Raw genomic sequence first — 24529 nt, forward strand, 5'->3', positions numbered from 1 at the left:
AATTGTTGGAGCTAATTCTGTAAAAGTTCAGGATACAAATCAACACACAAAAATCATTCATGTTTCTATATACTAACAATGAAAAAAATCCCAAAAGGAAATTAAGTAAGCAATTCAATTTACCATAGCATAAAAAAAATAATAAAATACTTAGGGATAAATTTAGTCAGTGTACAAGCACAAGACTTTTACACTGAAAGATATAAAACAATGCTGGAAGAAACTAAGGAAGATGCAAATAAATAGAAAGACACTCTGTGTTCATGGTTTGGAAAACTTAGTATTGTGAAGATTACAGTGCTACGCAAAGTGGTCTACAGATTCAATGAAAGCCCTAAAAAATCCCTTTGGTGTTTTTTACAAAGGTGGAAAAACCCATCCTAAAATTCATATGAAATTTCAAAGGACTCCGAATAGCCAACACAATCTTGAAAAACAACAAAGTTGGAGCACTCCCACCTCCTGATTTCAGAAGTTATTACAAAGAGACAGTAGTCAAAACAATGTGGTAGTGGCATAAGGATAGACAAATGGAATAGAATTGAGAACCCATGAATAAAACTTCACTTTATGGTTAGTTGATGTTCAACAAAGGATGCCAAGATCATTCAGTAAAATGAGAACAGTCTCTTCAATGAATAGTACTGGAAAGACTAGACATCTACATTTAAAATAATAAAGTTGGGGGGCACCCCAGTGGCTTAGTCCATTGAGCATTCGACTTCGGCTCGGGTCATTATCTTGTGGTTCGCGAGTTCGAGCCCTACATTGGGCTCACTGCTGTCAGCACAGAGCCTGCTCCAGATCCTCTGTCCCCCCCTCTCTCTCTGCCCCAACCCCACTTGTGCTCGCTCTCTCAAAAATAAACAGTAAAAAAATTTAAATAATGTAGTTGGACCATTACCTTACACTATATACAAAAATTAATTCAAAATTGATCAAAGATCTACTTTTAAGAGCTGAAACTATAAAACTCTTAGAAAAAAAAACATAGGGGTGAATCTGTTGGACCTTGGATTAGGCAGTGATTTTTTAAATATGCCAAAGGCACTGGCAACAAAAGAAAAAATAAAATGGTCTTAATCAAAAATAAACATTTTGTTCATCAAAGGAAACTATGAAGAGAGTGACAAGACAACCCACAGAATGGAAGGAAATATTTGCAAATTCTACGTCTGATAGGGGTTTAATATCAGAAATGGAAAAGGCTTGAACAGACATTTCTCCAAAGAAGATCAACAACTGGCCAACAAGCACATGAAAAGATTCCCAACACAATTAGTCCCTAGAGAAATGAAAATCACAACCAAAATGAGATGTCACTGCACACCTAACTACGATGGCTATAATAAAAAAAGGACTATAACAAGTGTTGGTAAGGATGTGGAGAAATGGGGACCCTTACACATGATGGTGGGAATATAAAATGGGGCAGCTACTATGGACGACAGCGTGGTAGTTCCTCAAAATGTTAAACATAGAATTATATGTGACCCAGCAACTCCACTCCTAGATATATATCCAAGAAAATTGAAATCAGGGGTACAAACATATACTTGTAACACCAATATTCATAGCAGCATTATATACAATAGCCAAAGGGTAGAAACAACCCAAGTGTCCATCAACAGAAGGATGGATAAACAAAAATGGTATATACCTACAATGGAATATTATTTATTCCTCTCTCTGTCTCTCTGTCTCTCTCTCCTTCTGCCCCTCCCCCCTTGCATGTGTGCACATTCACGCTGTCTCAACTCTCTCAAAAATAAAAAAATAATTTTTTTAAAAAAAATTTAAGAGAGGAGGGGCGCCTGGGTGGCTCAGTCGGTTAAGCGTCTGACTTCGGCTCAGGTCATGATCTCGCGCTCCGTGAGTTCGAGCCCCACGTCGGGCTCTGTACTGACAGCTCAGAGCCTGGAGCCTGTTTCAGATTCTGTGTCTCCCTCTCTCTCTGACCCTCCCCCATTCATGCTATGTCTCTCTCTGTCTCAAAAACAAATAAACGTTAAAAAAAAATTAAGAAAAAAAAGAAAAAAAATTTAAGAAAGGAAATAGGTTGTGATAGTTGCAAACAATGCAGACATACTTAAAGCCACTGATTTGTATACTTGAAAATAGTTAAAATTGTAAATTTTATATTCTATATATTTTACCACAATAAAAATATCTTAAAAGTAAAATAAAGAATAGTTCCTCAGGAGAGCACAAAGATCCCTCCCAACAGAGTTCTCCAAACCCCCTCTTCAAACGATACAAAATGAAACTTGCCTCACAACACATTAAAAAAAATGCATGTAATCCCAACATCAAAATCCTTAAATAAATAGTAAGCCTTTACTAAAGTTTCTTGAAGAGATACCAAATAAAGGAATTTTTTTTTTTTTCAAACGAGATATAATACCACCACCACCACCACCACCAAGAAATTCCTAAAACTCCTTGCTGGACACCTCTGTCCCCAGAGTCCCTCTGGGCCCTGAAACTCCTTCCCCAGTCATCACCTCCTGCTCTTGACTTTCCTGCGTGTTCCATAAAGAGCTGCACACTCAGGCCCGTTGTCTTTCTCAGCTCCCTCCAAATTCTATTCCCCACCTCTGGCTTAACCAGCAATTCTGAATCCTTGAAAGGATCAGGTAGAAAGCTGCAGTTACTCGCAGTTAATGTTTTTAATTAACCCTGTCCACAGAATTTGTTCATTCACTTATTGCGTTGAAAACCCATGCTGATTGTTTACTTGCTGAATCAGGCAGTATTCTCGGCAAAGAAAAGAGACCATCTCCCAAGTGTGATTGTACCATGTGTCAGGGATTTGTGTGCAAAATGGAAACACACAATTGCTCTAAAGTTAGTTTTCTGTGTATCTCATCAAGTATATTCTTTCTTTCTTAGAGCTTTGAGAAGATAATGCATGTAAGTTCGCACTGACATACGAGCATGTGGCACAGCTTCCTGGAAGGAATAAAATGGAAGATACTCTCTGGAGGAAAACTCAACGTTACCTCAAGTTAAAAACTCACCTCAAAGTGAAAAACGTATGGGTGTGCATGATAACAATAAAACAGGTAACCTTCAAACAATTCTCAATGTTTATTTTTACCCTATCTTTCTGAGAGGATTTAAGGTGGCTTGTGTAAATGCCGCCCGGATCCAGCAACATAATTGGGGAGGAACGTGGAATGTGGGGAAGAAGAGTGTAGGATGGATCCAGTGAAGCCAGGAGTGGAGTTGTAGACGAAATGCATACGAGGCCCTAATGTGTATTTAGAGGTTGGCCAAAAATTTGACTCTAAGCCTTTCAGCAATGAACTCTGAAGAGGTGTCGTGTCAGTTTACATAATTTGCCATCTAACTACAGGACAGTGAGGTCATGCGCCTTGTTTCCTGATGCTAAGACAAGGCAAGTCTCTTCAGGGATGCAGTCGATAAAAGCCAGAGTTTTCCCTGGTTTTGGCATTTCCTCCTCTCAGGATGTAATCTGATGATGGTTACTACGGTGATGCGCTTAAGCTTTTAGCCAGAGTTAGGTGTAAATCCCAGCCTGCTGGCTCTGAACCCTCCTTTTCATTCCACTCAAGAGAACATACTGGAAAGCAAGTGAGCAGAAATGATGTTCTTGTAAGATTAACTTTTCATCCTGATTTTTAAACTATAATGTTAACAAAGATACAAACTTTGATCATTTAGCATTCTTTTTATTGTGATAAGAACACTGAACACTGAGCTCTATCCTCGTAACAAAATTTTAAGGGTACAGTGCTTTATTGTTGGCTTGTAGGTACAATGTTAAATAGCAGATCTCTAGAGCTTATTCATCTTACTTCGCTGAAACTTTAGGTCAGTTGATTAATACTCCTCATTTCCCCCTCTCCTGGGCCCCTGGTAACCACCGTTCCCATCTTTGATTTTATGAATAGGACTACTCACGTGGAATAACGTAGTTCTCATTTTCTGTGTCCGCCTTATTTCACTCAACGTACTCCTTTCAAGGTCCATCCACGTTGTCACATTTTGCAGAATTTCCATATTTTTTTAAGGCTAAATAATATTTTATTGTACGTGTGCAGCACATTGTCTTTATCCATTTATCTGTCAATAGACATTTTGGTTGTTCACACGTTAGCTTTTGTAATTAGTGCTGCACTGAAAGGGAAGGGAAAGGTAATATCAAGATAATCAAGATAAGGTAATATCAAGATCCTGTTTTTAATTATTTTGGATACATACCCAGAAGTGGGATTCTTGAATAATATGGTGGTTCTATATTTTTTGGTAGTTCTATTTTTTAATTTTTGAGGAACCTCTGTACAGTTTTCCAAAGCAACTGGGCCAGTTTGCATTCCCACCAGGAGTGCCAGCAAGGTCTCCAGTTTGTCCACATCCTAACAAAGACACACATATATACCATCCCAGCAGGTGTAAGATGGCATCTCACTGTGGCTTTGATTTGCATTTCCTTGGTGATAAGTGACAAGGGACATTTCTTCATATACCCGTTGGCCATTTGCATGTCTTCTTTGGAGAAAAGTCTGTTCAAGTCCTTAGCCCATTTTATTTATTTCTTAAAAAAATTTTATTGCTTATTTATTTTTGAGAGAGAGAGACAGAACATGAGCTGGGGAGGGGCAGAGAAAGAGAGAGACAAAGAATCCGAAGCAGGCTCATGCTCTGAGCTGTCAGCACAGAGCCTAGCGTGCGGCTTGATCTCATGAACTGTGAGACCATGACCTGAGCCAAAGTTGGAAGCTTAACTGACTGGGCCACCCAGGTGCCCCCTTAGCCCAGTTTTTTAAAGGAGTTATTAGGTTTTCTTTGTTACTGAGTTTTATGAGTTCTTTATAGATTTTGGAATCAGATGTATGGCAAATATTTTCTCCCATTCTACAGCCTGACTTTACATTCTGTTGATTGTTTTCTTTATTGTGTGGCAACTTTGATTTAGTCCCACTTGTTTATTTTTGTTTTTGTTACCTGTGCCTTTAGTGCTATATCTGTGAAGTCACTGCCAAGACCAGTGTCATGAAGCTTTGCCCGTTTTTGTTTGTTTGTTTGTTTGTTTTCTGGGAGCTTTACCTGTTTGTGTCTTATGTTTAAGCCTTATTTAAAAAAAGTTTAAGAGAGAGAGAGAGAGCACAAGCAGGGTAGGGGCAGATAGGGAGGAGGGAGAGAGAATCCCAGGCAGGCTCCGTGCTGTCAGCACAGAGCCCAATGTGGGGCTCAAACTCATGAACTGTGAAAGCATGACCTGAGACAAAATCAAGGGTCGGGAGCTTAACTGACTGAGCCACCCAGGAACCCCTAAGCCTTTGTTTTAGAGCAGGCTGGACCCGGCAGGGAGTGGCCTGCAGGTACCCACACTGCTGACTCAGCCTCCTGTCTACACAGTCCAGACATGGGGATGGGGACCTGGCCTGCCTGGATTCTGGGAGTCACATGGCAGTGTGCAGTTTGCTCCCCCACAACCTAGTGTTGGGTATCCATGCCCTGTAGGCCTGTGTGGCCACTGCCACCCCGACCAACTGGCCATCTGCCTGGGGCAATCGGTTCCCTCTGCCGTACCTCCTGCTGCAGAGGCTGGACAGATTGTTAGGGCCAAATCCCATGTAGCCCTGCTGCTTTTACCAGATGCCCCTCTCCAGACCTGGACTTTCTTATCTGCTCTCTCTGAGCTGGGAAGAAGGGGAAGCTATGGTGTCTGCCATCTCTGTACTCCTCTGTGGTAGATCCGTCCAAGCTCCAAGGCTGACAAGACCTAGGCTAGTCCTCTGGGATCCCTCTCAGGAAAGTTGGGGCACTGGACACCCAAACCAATTCCTTCCTCCCCTTGGGAGAAGCCAAGAGTTAGGGGGTTTCTTCCTGATCATATGCTGCTGTGCCGGATGCAGGGACTCTGGGCAGAGGGTGTCCCAAATCTCTCTACTGGCTTTGGGGATTCTGGCTTCACGGTCACCTCGAGTACAGGAACTTTCCACTTAGTTCCTGGATTGCTTGCAAAGGAAATTTGTTCATGGACTGTTGTTGAGTTGGTGAATTTGCAGAGGGAAGGATGGTCCAGGGCTTCCTACTCTGCCATCTTGCTGACATCACCTCTTGATTATTTAGTATTAGTAATACCTTTGCTTACCTCAAAACACTAGTGTTCCAACGTTATGTTTGAGAAGCATGTGTGAATTAACAGTAAGGATATTTCTCAATTTTTCTTCAGAACGCATTAAAAAAAAAACTAGGGTAAATCAATTACTGGCTTTTTTTTTTTATTGTGTAGAAAAATAAATAGAGTAAAAATCTTCACCTTACTTCCTTCATATTCCCTACTCCTTCAGATCAAATACTATTAGCTGTCACGTGGCACAGTGGACCACTCTGGAACCGTCCAGAACTTCAAAAGCATTAAAACAACAAAATTAACAACATATTTCACCAGCAGATGGCATGTTTCCCTCAGTTGTCTATATATGTGTTCTTCTCTATATGAAGATTTTTATAAGCAAGACATAGATAGGGAAAGGGTATTTCTTTAGGATTATAGAATCCCTTTTGAGCTAAGTGGTCAGAAATCCACTAATCAACGCCCAAAGAGATATACTCAATTAAACCTTAATTTGTGTTGGTGCTGGTCTTGAGATTGAAGTTAGTGGGTGGCAACACCGTGAGGCAGGCACATGGGAGCTGGGGTTGGCAGGACCTGCAAATATCTTCTTGCCCCTGCGGAAGAAAGGTTAGAAGAGGCTAGAAAGTTGTCAGCGCCCCAGCTCAGTGGGCCGATCTTGAATCTCAGCTGGACAGAAAGCACCTGTCTCAGAAATCTCAGCCACTGAGGCTGAAGCAATTGAGGACAGAATCGGATTATGAATTCCACTCTACAAAACAACCCCTTTCTTTTAGGACTGGCTCTCTTATGCACCGTGACCTTGAAGCCACAGGTTTTTTGATTGCCCCACTTCGTCCCTATAGCCACCTTTTAAGACAGGAGACCTGAAGCATTCTTGGTTGGAGCCGAATACATTCCAGAATCCTCTGATTGGATCCCATTCTCTGTAAATAGATGCCCTCAGGAACATGGATGGGTTTCCTAAAATATACTATGCCCCGTTCTATGGCCCTCTTCCCGGACTCTGTTGGTGCCCTTTTTGCTCACTGGGGTGGATGCCCCTGGTACTGATTCTTGCCTGAACTGTGTTTGAACTTGCTCATCCCTTGGAAACTACTTTGGATGACCTCCAAGGTCAGTTTTTTTAATGCTTTTAATAAAGGGAGAAAGTTAACTAAGCAATTGTTCATGTGATCTTCAGCGGCCGAAATATTTCAATGACATAATAAATATTTGAAATTCTTACAAGACTAAAAATGTTAATGAACTTTTAAAAAATGCATCAGTTTGGTTCAACAACAGCATTTGAGATATCCCTTGATACCATGATGGAATTTTATTCATAATACCATTTTTTGCTGAATCCAAGTACTTTGCACTTCATCATGTGATTCATGTTGTTACAATGTTGTGACGCTTGGAATCGGCCCTCTGGGTATGAGTCTTCCCTGTTAGCTAAATTTCATTGCTAATGAAGTATGCTCGTTTTCCCTTTCAAAGTACATCACTAATGCGATCCACGCTCACCATTATAAAGTGGTTCTCATCTAGATATTCCAGCTACATATTTTAGGATTATCCAGTTAGAAAATGGATCTCATACAAATATTGAGGTAGATACACTGATGCTTATATTTTTGTGCTGACACTGTGTGGACCTGTAAAGGCAAAATTACACATCATGGACTTTATTACTGCCATGAATTGCCTTGTTAACTACCTTCTAACTTCCATTCTTTACATTCTAGTACAAAGAAACCTTTCTTAGGTAGAAGGGTGAATACCGTAAGACTGTAGCTGTGATCGGCACATTTTCTCTTCCATAAATTTGAAGTAAAACAAAAAAAGACGTGAAGACATTGAAGTTTTGGGGTTTTACAGATTCAAATTGTTTATAGATGGCAATTTCCAAAGTTGACTGGAACATTTGTTGCTTGACACCAACCATGGGGACCGTTACTGACCAGGTATCCAGACACCATGGTCTGCAATGCATTGCTAACATTGTGCCAAGACCAGGCTTTCATGGACTGGTTGCCATCCATGACCGAGTGAGGCAGGACACGAGGGCAGAGCTGCTCCCGGGAGATGAGGGACTGGATGTCTTGCTTGTCTCAACGCTCCCCAATAGCCTTGCCAAATTCTCCTTAAGACATCGAGGAAGTCTGGAGTGCATCCACTCAACCTCCCTTCCCTCCCGTTGTCTGTTCTGCCAGCCCTGTTCATCTCCCCTCCCGTCTCTCTCAGTAGGTGTTTCCTCAAATGGAATCCTTCCATGCTTAACTCCATTTTGTGCCTGCTTCTCCAAGGACCCAGATCAACATACATGTCATCGACGAAGCCGTTTTCATGTTTACGTGTCTACATGGCTTACAACCATACGACATTCCATTTTGTTCTCTCTCCCTTTTTCTCTTTCTCATGATATTTTTGTAGCATCTTCTAAAAGTAACATGTACTGAAAGTAACAAAATATGCAAAAGCACTTATGCTTTGCACTCTTGTGCTCATTTGTTTTTTCTCGTCCTGAAAATTCAATCCGAGTGGAAAATTATTTGTGTCACAAAAATCTGGCGTGCCTTAGGAACCACATTTAAACATCCCTGCTCACAAGTAACTGGCAAAATAAACTCTGGTACCTCTAAACTATGTGGTTGTAGAAAATGAAAATACAGTTTTATTTCTTTATATGGAAAGGCAGTCATGTTACATTATTCTATCATACACTCAAACAGAGAGAGTCTGGAAGGGTTGGCATCAAAATGCTGATTTTAACATTTGGAGTACTTTTCTCTCTGTCTTTTCTCTACTTATCTCTGTTGTTTAAATAACAAAAAGGGGGGATATTTCATTGCTATCCTAGGGTCGAGCGTTCCTTTAGAATACTAATGTTAAGGTAAATACACCATCCCACATACTCCGTTGATCTGAAGAACACATCATTGCTTGCTTATCAGTTAAGTCACCAAGTTGACAATTCACTAACATTTTTGGTTGACATGGCTGTCATTGTTACATGATACATCTTTTAGAGTAAAATGCTTTTCAAGAATTACTTTCCCATTAGGAAATATGATCAGTATTGGTGTATATTATTCTATAACTGAAGCAATGATTGGTTCCTATTGCTCTTTTTGTGGTGATACATGAGCCTTCCCTCGAATAACCGGGCTTTATGTTACTGACCAAGCAGAGCACTTTGGCCTGTTAAGTTAAAATTGAGTAACTCTGGGGGCCCAGGTCTTTCTCTAGCAACATGTGAGGTGTCAGATAAGCCCTAGGATAGCCTTTCTCTTTTGGGCTGGCTTATGAGTTCTAAGGTCCCATTCAACTTTCTCATTGCACACTTCCAAATAACCACTTTTGCTTTTTGAGTTGGTGATAACAGCAGGTAGAAATTTGTGGTTAAAACAAAACAAAACAAAACAAAACAAACCAACCCCCCAAAGCCAAAACAAAAAACAAACAAAAAACAAACAAACAAAAAACCCAACCACATGCCCTTCTTTTTTATTTAGGAACTAGTTCCACCCAACAAAAAGTACCCTAAAGCTAGTTCAAGTAAAGGAGTTTTATTGTAAGTTTGCAATGGATAGTTCTTTAAGTATCCAAGGACAGAAACCAAAAGTGTGTTCACACTGCATTGGTTTTAACTAAAAAGTAAGAAACTAAGGTTATTTATCCAAATTCTCATGTATCTTAAAAGAAGGCTGGACTGAGAGCAAATCTATTGACATGTCTGTTACACCCTAATTCTTTGGTTTCTCTAGCTGACTGGTTATATTACTAAATTTGAATCATTAAAAAGATTGAGGAGGTTGTATAGACTTCCCCAAGTCAAGAGATTTATCTATCTATCTATCTATCTATCTATCATCTATCATCACCATCTATGTCATCTATCTTATCTATCAGTCTATCTTATCATCTATCTTATCTGCCATCTATCATCATCATCTGTCTATCAATCATCTAATCATAATCTATCTATCAATCATCTATCTGTCCATCAACTATATCCTCTTTGAAGTCCTTCGTCACTCATTCCCCAGCTTCCTGAGTATTTGGAGTGTTGAGAATGTGGTCAGTGATAGCTCACAGAGGAAGAGCAGGGCTTTGCCCAAGACGACATCCGGTTTCCAGCTAAGATTTATAAAGAAATATTGGCAGGGCAAAACAATCTTAGTGAGGATTTGGAGAGTCAACATTTTTACCTATCTGTGGTCCAATATCCTGATGGATAATTGACACCATAATCAAGGACTTTCCTCGGTGAACATAACTCTATGGCCCAGCAGTGCTACTTAAACTGACTTATCCCAAGGGACCAATGAAGGATGTGCACAGATATTAGTTATCAAGATGTTGACTCAGTTATTCAGTATGTTCAGTTAAGAAACAACATCAATGCCTCATAATGTAAGGGTTGGTAGAGTAAAGCAACCACGGACTACAACGGAGCCATTATAAATGAGGTGGCATCAGCTTTATTGCCATGAGAACTCATCTCAATAAGAGGCTGAGTGAAGAAGGAAGGTTAATGAACAATATGTATAACAAGCTCCTGTTTTTTTGTTTTTTGTTTTTTTTTTTACTCAAATCATTATATAAATGCGTAAGAAACACCTGGACAATTGTACACCAAAATACTAACAGCAATTACCTCTGCATAGTGATGATAGGATTAGGTAGGATTATAATTCCACTACTTGTATTTTATGCACATATTAAATACTTTCTAGAAAATACATGTTTACTGTATTATTGAAAGACCAACAAAATTATTGAAAAAGTAAATGCCTCCCATTGTCCTTAATTATGAAATTTGTTGATCAAAATATTGCAAAAATGCTATTTTTTCCTCACATAAGCAATCCAACCTTCAAATAATTATCATTTCAATACCTCAGCTTTCCTCTCCACATATTAATATTTACTTCCTCTCACATGTATTTGGATGGAGAAAATATTTAAGGGAGAAAAATAAATCTCTGATCCTCACACAAAGACCACTACCACACTTGTTATATTACTCTTAGTGTGGGCTGATGTTTTTGACTTTTTCATAATAACTGGAGGCCTGCTTAACTCTTTTATCAATTAATCAAACTGATACAGACACCCGATTACATATCGTATGATGTATAAATGTGCACAGTTAAGTATCATATAATGTATCGTTGTTCCTAATGAAGTAGCAAGTTTTGTGTAATATTCAGTATATGATTTCAGTTAAATATTTTAAGTAAACAGTGCTTGAGTATGTAGTCATCTCCAAACTCTTATTTGTATTCAGTATTGCACTGAAAATAGTGTTTACTTTTGTTTTTTCATATGTGTTTGTTTCTCCATTCCCACAAAGAGTTCCATTTCTGATTCCCTTCCCCGAAGAAGCCCTACAATGCTAAGGAAGTAAGCTAGGCTGCCAGGGCCTTTTAATGGCCTTTCTTTGGATGCTCACCTAAACACGTATCTGGCAGTCCTTAAGGGCCAAGGAAGTTTGGCCTTTCATATAGTAGAAACATACACCGAGTGTTTCTTGGTACCCTTGTGTCAGTCCATCTACTGGATTCCTTTAACTCTGCCGCCCTGGGGTGGTGGTGACACAGGCGTCCTGTTACACTTTTAGGGCGAGAGGGGAGCCCATGCCGGCATTCTTACTAGCCCCGTTTCTCCACTCTCCCCTGGCTTACCCACACACCTCATTTCTGCGTCCCAGTGGCTTACAGAGGTGAGATTAGATCATGTGTCTGATGATCTTGTGTGAGTGCAACATGTCACTTACTCCTTCTCTGAGAAGCAGGGGCAATGGTAAACGTAAAGGAGATTTTCTATGTAAGCTTTCAGGTCATTCCTCTACATCCTTGAATGGAAGAGTGAACGTAGTTGCCTTTCCAGGGGCAGAGCTGGTGTGGGGCGGTGGCTGAGAACCAGGGGCTTTGGAGTCCTGGCCCTCCCACACTGGGCCCACAGCACCTCTGTAAGCACCAGCTACCAGCAGAGAGAAAATTCTTTCAGGCTTGGCATCAAGATGCCTAGGGCATCCTGGGAAATGACATGAGCATCACATACACCCGTGTGAAATTCTTGGGGGTGGAGTCGTTGGCATATAAAGCATCAGAGGAGAAACACACTCTGTTTCTGGTGCCATGTAATGGTTACTAACGAGAAGCGTCAAGGAATGTAAATTCAGAGCCTTTCCACCCAACGGCGTGGTAACCAGAAAATAAGGATCCGGATGTGGTATGTCTGCCTTTCCCTTTTATTTATTTAGTTATCATCATTATTATTTTAGTTTCTAGAGTGTGTCTAGCTAAAAACTCTAGGTGAAAGGCTTCTTTGTAAAAAAAACAAAAACAAAACCAAAAACAAACATTACAGTTTTCCATATCCTACTTTTCTAGATTGTTCGAAAATTCCCTTTCATCACAGAAATTCTTGTGCAAACAGTAAACATAGAAAGATCTTTTAAGACATTCATTCTTCATTCCTCTTGCTTCCCTCCTTAGAATCATTGCATTTTCAATCACATTCTGAAACATGACGAACATTCTAACAACAGAAGTCAAGCTGAAATACAACATATTGTAAAAAAAAAAAAAATGGGGGGGTTTGTTTGTAATATGGCATTCATTTTACAATGCACATATTAGGTCAAATGGTAAGGACCAAAGCACCCTTTCCCCACCCAGAGATCTCACAGACCACGCACCACGAAGGCTACTCTGAATGCCGCTAGAAGCTTTGTCCACCAGCTCTCAGCTTTCATATACCTTCCATACCAAAGGACATACCTACCACTAGGGTTTTGTGGTGGCTTAAAAAGAAAAAATTGAAGCGTATCACTAAGAAAACTGCTGTACGATGTGTCTATGGGGAGGACTGCAGTCGTTAAGGCGAGGAGAGGGGCACCTCGCCCCCCCCAGGCTGGCTGGGGGGTGCCTGGCCTCATCCTGAGAGGCAGTCTCCATTCTGGAAAGCAGGTGGCTCACACTTTTTTCGGGTTTGTTCTCTTCTGGGCACTCCTAGCTTTGACGGTCTTCTTGGGGCTGGCCGGTTTGGGAGAGGGCGGCTTTCCCTTTGGTTTCTGGGCGTTGCTACGACCGGTACGCCCAGCCGTTCGCTTCTTGTCCTGAACTGTCCTCCGCTGCTCCCGGAGCCTCTCTTCCCACTGCTGGGAGGCAATTTGCACACATGACCATCAGATGCATCTCATCATGTCATGCTGTTGCCCTAATATCAGAATTAATGCAATTTTTTCCCACTGTAATCTATGAATCGTGACAGCAAATAAAATAGCTACCCTCCGTTATTGAGCGCTTAGCATATACCAGATGATTTGAGAAGGGCTCAGTATGGGAGGAAGTTTTGATAAGCGTTCGTTTCACTGTAACAACAGCCTTCTAGGTGGACACCACGGTCATGACCAGGAAACGAGCACACAGAGCTTATTTGTAGATGGTCACACAGCTGATAAATGTCAGAACTGGGATTCAAATTCACCTAGTCTGACTCCAGAGCCCAAAGCCCCAGCCCACAGGCCCTATGATGCAACATTCCTACACAGCAAAGCCTTCTAAAAAGGCTCTGACATATGGCTAAGAGCAGAAATTTATCCAGCCTCACTAGGAAGTCCAAAGGTCTATTCCCACATTTATGGATGGGCTCACCTAATTCTATTACATCAGAAGGAAAACAGAGACCCCACTCACGTCTAGTAATCCACTCAAGTGCTAGCTACCCAGAACCCAGGAGAAATGAGGCATTCTGGGTAGTTGTTTCCTTGATAGAAAAAGATATACCTCTTATTATAGAAAGAAATACTATTTATTTAAGTAGCTGCATGTAAGAAAAAACTGAAAAAGGCTCCTTGAATAGACACTGCTTTTTATTGTAACACAAATGCCCCTACTTTGTTATATTTCATTCAGCAAAGAGTTTGAGCATGACCACAGGCCAGACATTGCTCTAGTCACTAGAAATACAGTGAAATGAGAAACACTGTCCCCACCTTCCCAGGGCACAACTCTAATCTGTTCTAAAATAGTAAACATCTTACATTTGCTATTATATGGTGATATCTTCGAATTCTTACTGAAGTTTATTAGAATATTTGCTGCAAAAGTGAATGGCCCAAACAGCTAGGATTCTTTTCTTTTAATATTTAAAAACAATTTTTTAATGTTTATTCATTTTTTGATAGAGAGAGTGTGAGCAGGGGAGGGGCAGAGAGAGAGGGAGACACAGAATCTGAAGCAGGCTCCAGGCTCCGAGCTGTCCGCATAGAACCCGACGTGGGGCTAGAACCCACGAACCACGAGATCACGACCTGAGCCAGTCAGACGCTTAACTGACTGAGCCACCCAGGCGCCCCTAATTATTTTTTTAAAGTTTATTTATTTTTGAGAGAGAGAGAGAGCGAGAAAGCGCTGGTGGGGGAGGGGCAGACAGAGAATCCCAAGCAGACGCCATGCTGTCAGTGTGGGGCCCAAAGCGGGGCTCAAACCTACAAACTGTGAGATCACGGCCTGAGCTGAAGTCAGACACTTAACCGACTAAGCCACCCAGGGGCCTCTAAATAGCTTTGATTCTTGAAAGCTTTCTTTCCTCCCAGGTTCTCATGGTGGACTTGCTTTCTACACTGATGCCTCTAATCCACTGTAGTCTTGGAAACCAGATAACCCATCCTGCTAGAATCTTCTGTCCAGTAAGGCTAAGCATGCTCCTGACAGCTCCACGGTTTTCAGCTCAGATGGAAGTCATGTTATTCTGAAATGCACAGAGTAGACGAGGCTATGTTCAAACTACCTTCTCCATTAAGTCAGTATTAACATAGACTTCTTCCTCACACAGGCAGCAATAGGACCTTTTGTGAACCTGACAGCACAAATTCTCCTACATCTATCTAAATGTATTTACAGGAGAGGGAATGCTTTAAACATTTCAAACCAATGACCTGATTTCTTTAGTTCTGGTGTGACAGCATATCTCTGGGCAAAAAATTATTCTAATCCTCTAATTGCATTGCGAATATTTCTATGATGATACCACCAAAAATCATGGATTTGGCCACAAAATGATTACAGTTGGTATATATAATCTATTTTGACAAAAGTCTCAAAACTATTTTAAATATGGGGATAGATTATGCTTTGTACAGAGACAGTAGCATGGATTTTAGAATTGTGGGTTCACACCATTACATGTATATGTCTGTTTTAATCCCGCTGGATGTGAACTCTGCTCAAGTGCCTGACTGTTTTCTAAAATAGTTAAAAGCAAACAAACAACAAACAAAACAAAAACCAAAAAAACAAACCCTAATTTAATCTGGAAATAACCATTAGATGAAGATTGAATGTAACAAATCATCTTTGAGGTTGAAGTGAGAATAACTTTGTTCTTAACTACTTATTCGAAAGACAAATACTGATGCTATTTCAACCTCCTATGAGAGCCTGGAGATGGAAGAAGGTGAAGGAAGAATCCCCAGTTCTATAGAATTTCTTTACCTGCGCTTAAATCCATATGCGCAGGGTTGCTAATTATACTTACTATGGATCTTTTACTAAGTTGGTCTCTCCATTTTTCAACTAAACAGTTTTCAAGAAGCATCATCCTGAAAAAAAAAAAAAAGGAATTTATTTTAAGCAATTCTGATTATGAAAGGAAAAAGTTAAAAAAAATACAAAAAAACTGTCAAATCCAAAATTCGTTGTTTTCTTTTTTTTTTCTTCTTTCCCTTTCCCTTTCCCTTCCTTTTCTTTTCTTTTCTTTTTTTAGAGACAGAGAGAGAGTGTGCAAGCCAGGGAGAGGGGCAGAGGAAGAGAGATACAATCTAAATCAGGCTCCATGCTAAACATAAGACGTGAGGCTCCTTTTCACGACTGTGCGATCATGACCTGAGCCAAAATCAAGAGTCAGATGCTTAACCAACTGAGCCACCCAGGTGCCCCTACAAATCAAAATTCTTTATAACCCTTAACTCTACAATCCACATATCCCCCATTTATATTTTACTAGCATTTCCTTTTATTCTTCCTTGTACCTATATTCTTAAATCACACTATATATTTAGATCCCACTGTACAGTTCTTTTTATCATTCTATTATATGCATTTTCTCATATAATTAGAATACTGCTTTAATAACCACATAATATTGCAATAATGATACTTAGGCCTTTCTCTACTGTTGAATCCCTTTCATTGCTTCGCTACTATTAACAGCTTTTTGTTGAATATCCTTGTATATTTACTAGTGTGCACTGGGTTATTATTTCCTTAGGACAGATTTCTTAAAGTAGAATTACTGGGTCCAAGAGTATGTACTTTCTCAAAGTTTTCTAAATCGTTTTCAGAATGGTTGAACTTTCATTCAGATCATGTTTTACTCTGGATTGGAGAATTAAAGAGGTAAATTTATTTACTCTTTGTATTTCTTCTGGAACGTGTCCATATAGATTTATGTACATATTATTTATATATTGTAGTCTTAATGTGTTAAATATTAACTTATATGAACTCTTTATAGAGTAAGGCTACTCTCCCTTTGCCATAACTATTACAAGTATCTTTTTCAACTTTTATTGGCTTTTTTTGGTGATTTTTATGTCCATGATATAATGTCATCAAAGGTATGTATTGACATTTCCTCTTGTAATTTTTTACATTAATTTCATGTTTGCAAAGTATTTTGTTATTCACATTTCATACATCTATCTATTCACCTAATTTTACCCTCTATGATTAAGTTTTAAAAAATATCTCTTGAATCCATTTGAAATTCATTTTATGGTATTAGTATAAAGTGAAAATATGTACTATTTTTCCAAATAAAAACATTTGCAACATTTACTAACTAATATACTCACGTCTAATGGATTTGCCCTTTTTCCTTCCTAATACGGTACTTTACGCATTAGCATCTGTCTCAAGAATGCTTCCTCTGTTTTATTTATCTGCATGTCTACTCTTGTACCACATGGTTTTAGCAGTCTAGCTTTGTTCCAGTTTTCTGTTTCTCCTGAGGCAGAAACCGATTTCCTTCCAAACGGTTATTTTCAAAATGTCCTTTACACGCCCTTGCCAGTTTGTGCTTCCAAATGATCATTGTGTGAAGACATAACTCCTGATCATTCGAAAATAGTTTTTACTGGTATTTTCATCAGAATGCCATTAAATCTATAAATGAACAGAAAGGATGACGGGAATCCAAACAGAATTTGATGACTAGCATTCTGGTACATTCCCAGAACTGCACCTAGTCCTGTACCAGGTACAAACACCATGCGAGAGAAGAGCCCAGCAACATTCAGTCAACATTCATTCGTTCTTTAGAGAGACAAGATATAAGGAGAACAGTTTGAAAGCCAAGAATACCCATGAGGCACCTGGGTGGCTCAGTTGGTTGAGTGTCTAACTCTTGACTTCAGCTCAGATCATGATCTTAAAATCGTGGGATCGAGCCCCGAGTCAGGCTCTGCACTGACAGGGACGGAGCCTGCTTGGGATTCTCTCTCTGCCCCTCCTTTGCTCTCTCTCAAGATAAATAAATAAACATTAAAGAAAAAAAAAAGCCAAGGGTATAGATCAGGAAAGATAGAATACAGATCAGGAAGGTATTCAAGTGAGGTCAGTTGCAAAAGGTGTTTTGAAAAAACAGTCCACAGCTGTACCCAGAAGAAACAGATGAGCATTAATGGCAGGGAATTAAAGGGAAGACTGGTTATATAAAATATGAATGATTCTGTTGGAGATGTATACTGCAGCCAGTTAGGGGGCCCATCCCGCACCCTGGTCTGAAGAGTTTGATTTTTACATTCTAAGGAATGTACCAATATATAAAAATATGCTAAGAAAAGAGATGTGGGGAAACACACTCCCAGCTAGAGGTACGCGGATATATGTGTGTGAGCATGAGTGCGAATGTGTGTGTGTACGCAATGATCTATCAAACAAATGTCATGTACTTATATTGTGTGTAAGGAAATGTGGACCTGTCGTGTCAAATGGCCATCTTTACCTGATCATTAAAGAGCTCTTTAAAAAAATTAAAGTATTTGCCACACCAAGATTGATTTGAATCATTTGAAAAGAATTGTTTTCACTCATAGTAATTTATCTGCCTACGATTTCTGAAGTCCTTTAACGAATTCTGAAATTGATTTTTAAGCATCCCACTCAAATACTCATATTCCTACTGTTCCTTAATGCCACAGGGAATTAAATGATATTTAGGCTATGTGATTATCGCAACAGAGGCATCTGTTGAAATTGTATTTTTATTTACTGAACTATTTTTATTTTTTTTATTATTTTTTTTTTAAATTCTTTTTCAACGTTTATTTTTATTTTTGGGACAGAGAGAGACAGAGCATGAACGGGGGAGGGGCAGAGAGAGAGGGAGACACAGAATTGGAAACAGGCTCCAGGCTCTGAGCCATCAGCCCAGAGCCCGACGCGGGGCTCGAACTCACAGACCGCGAGATCGTGACCTGGCTGAAGTCGGACGCTTAACCGACTGCGCCACCCAGGCGCCCCTACTGAACTATTTTTAAATTGTCTATTTATTTATTTATTTAGAAAGAGGAGAGAGAGAGAGACAGAGAGAGAGAGAGAGAGAGAGAGAGAGAGAGAGAGAATCTTAAGCAGGCTCCGCACTCAGCACAGAGCCTGACGTGGGGCTCGATCCCACAACCCTGGGATCATGATCTGAGCCGAAATCGAGAGTCGGGTGCTCCACCTACTGAGCCACCTAGGCGCCCCTTAAACTGCTTTGTAAAAAGAACTACTGGCGCCGTTAAAAAAAACAAAAAACAAAAAACACCACGACTGGTAAATGGGATTCACGTTTCCATTAAGCAGTGTGCGGTTTCCTCCCTCCCGCTCCGTGCCTACCTGGAGCGCCACTCGTAACACATGATGAGCACGTCTTGATGGGGCAGGATGTGGGGGCACTGGCAGGAAGAATTGGTAATGAGCGGGACCTGCGTCCGAGGGATGGGTGACGAGGACTTGAAGATCTCTTTCACGTCCACCACGGTCGTTACTTCGTTACAGCCGCTTCTCTGTACAGCTTTTATTTTGGCGTGAATGACTGCAATTTAAAAATTGATGGAAGTGTTGATGAGGCCTCTGCAGACAAATAGGGATGGTGTATTCACGCCAAGCCCTGAGCCTCTCTTAAAGAATCCCTCCTGTAATTATGGTCATGTCCAAGCTGCCCAGATGCAGGCCAAAAGCCCACACAATCATACTGTCAGCATTGTCTTTAAAGTTCTGGATCAGCCTGCAAGACGTAAGAGCAAAGCGACAGGCGGGCTCGGTCTGGGCTCTGCCTCTGGGTCAGCGGCTGCTCCTCACTGGGCTACAGGGAGGATGTGAAAACAGAACCTCGCAGGTTTTTCTCAGCCTTAAAAACCTGACGTCAGTTTTGTTTGGATGTTTGTTTGCTGAGAACATATCAGGAGATTCAGTTACATAGAACGTCAGTAAAAATTTCATAGAAACAAGTAGACTCTGCCTTGTGATTATCGGAAGTGAGAATCGTATGTTCTCAGAGTCACAAGCCACTTTACAATTTGTATGGTCCAACCGCCTGTCTGATGCTGGGACTTCCTGTCTTCCAAAGGAAGTTATTAAAGCTGTAACATTTGTGACCTGGACAGAGTCTCTGAAGATCACTATTCTTAATCCTTTAATTTCACAGACTGTCAAAGCGAGGTCTGCGGCAAGCAGATGTATAACTGTTATTACGGATAGCTGTTAAGTAATCACTGTCTGATCAAGCTTAAAATTTTGGCCCTTTTGGTCCCTTGCTATTACTGCCTTCCATGGAATTGTAATCAGCCTAGCATGGATCTCTGTCTTGGATTCCATCCTAGAAAGCTGGTTTAGGAAGAAGGCAACGGACTTAAATAGAAAATGGTTTCATCCTCAAAGAAGTTATGTGGCAATGACACCGTGGACAGCAAGACAGTGAAACTCAGATTAGCAACTAGGGCTGGATAGTGTCAGAGGAGGGGCAAAATCATTTAGATTAACGTAATATCTACAAAGAACAGTTTTCAAACGACAACAATAAAAGCTACCGGAAAAGTCAGTTGTTTTTTTTTTCTTTTTTTGGTAGAGTTACCCACATTGGCTATAATCTCAAATCTAACAACTTCACTAAGAGGTTATTTTTTCAGCCCTTTATATTGCCATGATCTTCCTACTTTCACATGCGATATGTAACATAAGGTTTATGATTTCAAATTTCAGTTTGAAATATGGAAAACAAAGTTAACAAATAAAATGACCATTTTGCCAAAACAGTTCTGTTATTCTAGCAGAAGTAATTTAAGAAATGCAGAGGTGGGGGGGTGCCTGAGTAGCTCAGTCGGTTAAGCGTCCAGCTCTTGGTTTCAACTCAGGTCATGATGTCAAGGTTTGTGAGTTCGTGTCCCGCATTGGGCTCTGTGCTGATAGCAGGGAGACTGCTTGGGATTCTGTCTCCCTCTCTCTCTGCCCCTTCCCTGCTCGCTCTCTAGCTCTCTCTCTCAGAAATAAATAAATAAACATTAAAAAAAAAAAAAAGAAATGCAAAGGAACATAAAACAAGTCAGATATTTTAAAAGAACATATTTTCAATTAAATTTACTTTCAAATGAGAACAGTAGAATTACATTTACTTAAAAAAATTGAAAATAGCCGTGTTGACTGTTCTTTCAAATAAGAGAGGAGGGCATTTAAACGATGTCAATACTTATAGCCAGAGGGTCTCATGATTAACCTATTTCTCTACAGTTTCTTTTAGGTGTTAAATATCTATAAGTGTTTATAACTAAAAAGAAACATGGGCAGGTCTTAGTTCCTGGGCCTCTGGGCCTCAGATAATCAAATCCATGGATCACTCACCCATCCTTCCTGCAGCAAGGAAACCTCAGGAAAAGAAAAAGTCAGTTGGGCTGTCCTGGCTGAGTGGCACCTCTCACCGAGACCAAGAGGACCTTGATGTCACATTTGAGCCCTGAGCCACATCGCTGTTCTCCCTGGGTAATTTACGTTGTTTTTGCTTGATTTACCCAGAAGAGCAAGGCATTTTATAGTTGTTATTGTGCCTTCCAGAACCCACATCGTGAACCACGTTGGGATTGGCTTTCTTTACTTTGGGATTGGCTTCGTGACTGGCTTTGTAATTGGCCAACTCGTCAAGTGAACGGCTTCATCGGACGACTTACCGTAGCTGTAGTTTTTGCTCAGATACGTCGCCAGAGTCGGCTTCACCTTTTTGCACTTGCAGCGGTCTGAAGGAGACGAAAGAGAGGCAGAGAGTTGGAAAAGTGTTCGGAAATCACTCTGGGGAGGAGGCAAAAAAAAAAAAAGGGACTTCAAGAAGAAGGAACTCACCAGGGCTTAGGCGTTTACAGTCAACATCAAGAGGCCTCTCCTGTACCATCATGTCTGGCGTGATGTCTATCCACTTAACGTCTGAAACACACACACAGCCGCATGGGTGTGGTCAGTGACTTAGCCCGTTCACCCCACTGGAATAAAGAACCATCTGGAGAAATGAACTAACACGGCATTACCAAAGAATAATACTACGTTGTAAAAGTGGCATCGGCTTGTCAACTACTTCTTTCATACAGACATTCTTGGGCTTAGAAAAGAAGACTTTTGAGTGAGGTTTTGCCCATCCAGCACAAATTGATGTGAATGCCCGTCCATTTGACTTGGCTGACACATACAGCTAACTTTCCCACCCAAATCCATTTTAAAATGTTGGTTTTTCCAAGTGGACAGTTGACACTAATCAAATATCCCGAATATTTCCAAATCTCCACCTCTCATTTCCCAGTGCAGAAACAGTCCACAGCTATATAAGACTCCCCCCACCCCCCACCGGCCAAGGCATAACCCTCTATCATTTATATAATTTAAGCAACAAATATGTTTTTCTTTAAAGCTCTGAATTAGAGAAGAGTTTCGATTTTCCCTTCCTTATACTTCTCTTTCTTCACGTTATGGACAATGCTCTGAGACATAACCTCAGAAACTACACTAAGGCAACAGCATAATCTCTTTAAAAGTTCAGTAACCTGGGTCAGGGATAAAAAAAGCATGCAAAAATATTCGTAGGCTTGACTTCAAGAAGTGGACTTAAATTTGTTATTTGTTCCTTCGTCCTAGAAAAGCAGCAAAATGACCGAAAAAAGGAAGCGGAAGTTGATATCCAGTTAACCAAGATGCCGCAAGATAAGATGTCGACCGTGAAACAGACATCACAATTTTCCAGAAGGACTAAATTTACAAACTGCACTCCTCCTGGGGAGTGATGCCTGCTTTTTTTTTTTTCCCCCAAAAAGAGTTTTCAAGAGCTAGCACTAAGTGGAGAACCCTGATGGGGCTGTTTTAAGCATTAAGCCGTACACGGAAAGCGCTGAACACTGGCTCGGACCCCACCTATATATGTGTTCGTTGCTATTATTCTATCATTGTCAAGGAAAATGCTAATGGCTCTCTTTAGAAGCACCTCCCTACCCGCCCCCCCCCCTTACATTCTCTATGGGACATGGTGTTCTTCCGCCCCCTACGTTTCTGTAGGGAGAGCAGACTTGTACCCACGTCAGGTCACCGCCCTTCCCACCTCCTCCAATTGTCGGAAGTGAGATTGGGTGGCGGGGGGGGGGGGGGGGTGGCTGGGGGGACCGACAGCCCACCCACCCACTGGCATCGGTAGAAGGGGCCGCCCGGTGGGTTCTCCCGTGGAAACCACAGCCAAGAATGCCCCCTCATCCCCCTCGGTCCTTCCTTTCCCTCCGGCTCAGGCTCACCCTCGGGGAGGTCGGTGACGATGGCCTCCGGCGAGATGCACACGCCGCGGTCGTAGACCGGCAACTCTTCGCAGGCCAGGCTCTCGGGCCAGCTGTGGTTGTACATCTTCATGAGGGGCTCGCAGTCGTCGCGCGCGCGCTGGCACACCGACTTGCACGGCTTGATGGGGTCGTGCAGGAACTCCAGCGTGCAGATGGGCGCGTACATGGCGCAGAGGAAGAAGCGCAGCACCGCGCTGCAGTTCACGTCCACCAGCTCCTCGTACTGCTCGATGGCCAGGATGGCGTTCTCCTGCGTGCTGTGGTGCAGGTGGTTGGGCATCCGCGTGATGTTCCAGGGCATGTGCCGGCACATGGGGATGCGCACCGGCTCGCAGGGCGCGCCGCGCACGCCCAGCGCCAGGCGCAGCCCCAGGCACAACGCCGCCAGGACGGAGAGCAGCATGGCACTGCCCTAGCGCGCCGCCGCCCCGACAGGCAGAAGGGGCCCTCGGCTCCCTGCCCCCCTAGGCTCTCGCTCTCCCTTCCCCGAGGAGGAAGTCCCGCGGGGCACCGGAGAGGCTCTCCGCCCGCGCTGCCGTCGGCGGCGGTGCGGGGCCTCGCGGGCCGGTCGGGGGTATCCGGCGTCCGGCGCACCGAGCGCGAGCAGCGCCGGCCCTCAGCCTGCGGGGCGCGGACCCGCCCGGGCAGCTCCAGTCCCGGCCCCGGCAGCTCCGAGCGCGGCCGGCCCCGGCCATTGCGAGACCCTATTTATCCCGACACCTCCCCTGACGTGGGCTCCGAACGCTCCCTTGGCAGCGGCGGGCGCGGCGCGGGCTCCCCCTCGGCCGCCCCCCCCCCCTCCACCCCCCAGCCCTCGCTTCGTCGGAGCGGTGACATCATCTCCTCCGGGCCGCAGCCCAGGGCTGGAATCCTGCATTTCCCCAAAGTCCCTTCCTTTTTAGTCTGGCCAGTCCTTTTTCTTCGCACCAAGAGAAAGAGTCTCTGGCAGTCGTTTGGGACGCCGGATCCAAGAGGTGCAGGAGATGATTTCGGGAGAGGGAAGGACGCGATCTGGGCCCAAGCTGAACTTTGCGCCCTCTGCCTTAGAGGTTCCCCGAGTACAGAGTTGGAGGGGAAGGAAAACTTCGGCCGCCCTTTAATTCTGAAACACGCTTGCTTTCTCCAGGAGGGGGCGTGAGGAGCGCTGAGCGGCGAGACGACGGTGTGGGACCCGGGAGCCATTGCTGGAACAGGATGGACACCTTGTAGAAACAAACCTCCCCCAAGTTGCATGGAGTTGGGTTTTGTTATTGTTGTGTCTAGAAGCCAGTAGCTGGGGCTCAGGTTTTTTCCAGAATGGCATTCGGTCTGTACCTGCTCCAGAAACAGAGCTGCCAGAGGTGTAGTAATCGCATCTTCCAGTGTGGAAATGTTTTCCATCCACCAACGTTCCCCTTCCTTCTTCTCACTCCCTATTTCTCTGTCCAACGTGAACGAAACCCAGGAGAAGGGGAAGAGTGCCGACATGACAATATGAAAAAAAAAAAAATTTTCCCCCCTCATGCCCAAAGCGATTTCCAACCCAGCAGCCTAAATTCTTGATTTTTGATGTGCTTGGAAAGAAAGTATTTGCATTG

At 42.2% G+C, this 24529-nt stretch overlaps 2 protein-coding genes across 6 annotated transcripts in view; one reads left to right on the forward strand and one right to left on the reverse strand.

Annotated features, from left to right (window-relative positions):
- The window catches only part of NME8 (NME/NM23 family member 8), a 54334-nt gene extending 51269 nt beyond the window's left edge, over positions 1 to 3065 (forward strand). For all 4 annotated transcript variants that reach the window (XM_015078748.3, XM_053218644.1, XM_053218645.1 and 1 more), the window contains one exon: positions 2893 to 3065. The gene's annotated coding sequence lies outside the window, so the exon portion shown is untranslated. The remainder of the gene's footprint in view (positions 1 to 2892) is intronic.
- A 7593-nt stretch (positions 3066 to 10658) lies between these two features.
- Positions 10659 to 23627, reverse strand: SFRP4 (secreted frizzled related protein 4). Of its 2 annotated transcripts, none has more exons than XM_027071636.2 (6): positions 22911 to 23623; positions 21484 to 21564; positions 21315 to 21380; positions 18991 to 19189; positions 15647 to 15710; positions 10659 to 13265 (listed from the first exon to the last, which is right to left on the reverse strand). In XM_027071636.2, the coding sequence occupies exons 1-6, from the start codon at positions 23353 to 23355 to the stop codon at positions 13080 to 13082; spliced, it is 1041 nt and encodes a 346-aa protein (XP_026927437.2). In that variant the 5' UTR covers positions 23356 to 23623; the 3' UTR covers positions 10659 to 13079. The 2 variants fall into 2 exon arrangements, with proteins under 2 accessions (XP_026927437.2, XP_026927438.2); XM_027071637.2 differs by lacking the exon at positions 10659 to 13265 and adding an exon at positions 14294 to 14860 and having other exon boundaries at positions 22911 to 23627.
- Positions 23628 to 24529: the final 902 nt, after the last annotated feature.

The sequence above is a fragment of the Acinonyx jubatus genome, chromosome A2 (genome assembly GCF_027475565.1).
Source record: "Acinonyx jubatus isolate Ajub_Pintada_27869175 chromosome A2, VMU_Ajub_asm_v1.0, whole genome shotgun sequence".
Lineage (NCBI taxonomy): Eukaryota > Metazoa > Chordata > Mammalia > Carnivora > Felidae > Acinonyx > Acinonyx jubatus.

Coding starts and splice junctions, on each gene's coding strand:
- SFRP4 (XM_027071636.2), bottom strand. CDS start 23,355: ATGCTGCTCTCCGTCCTGGCGGCGTTGTGCCTGGGGCTGCGCCTGGCG. Junction 21,565..22,910: donor CGTCACCGACCTCCCCGAGG/GTGAGCCTGAGC, acceptor TGTGTGTTTCAG/ACGTTAAGTGGATAGACATC. Junction 15,711..18,990: donor TGTTACGAGTGGCGCTCCAG/GTAGGCACGGAG, acceptor TTTTTTTTTCAG/GATGATGCTTCTTGAAAACT.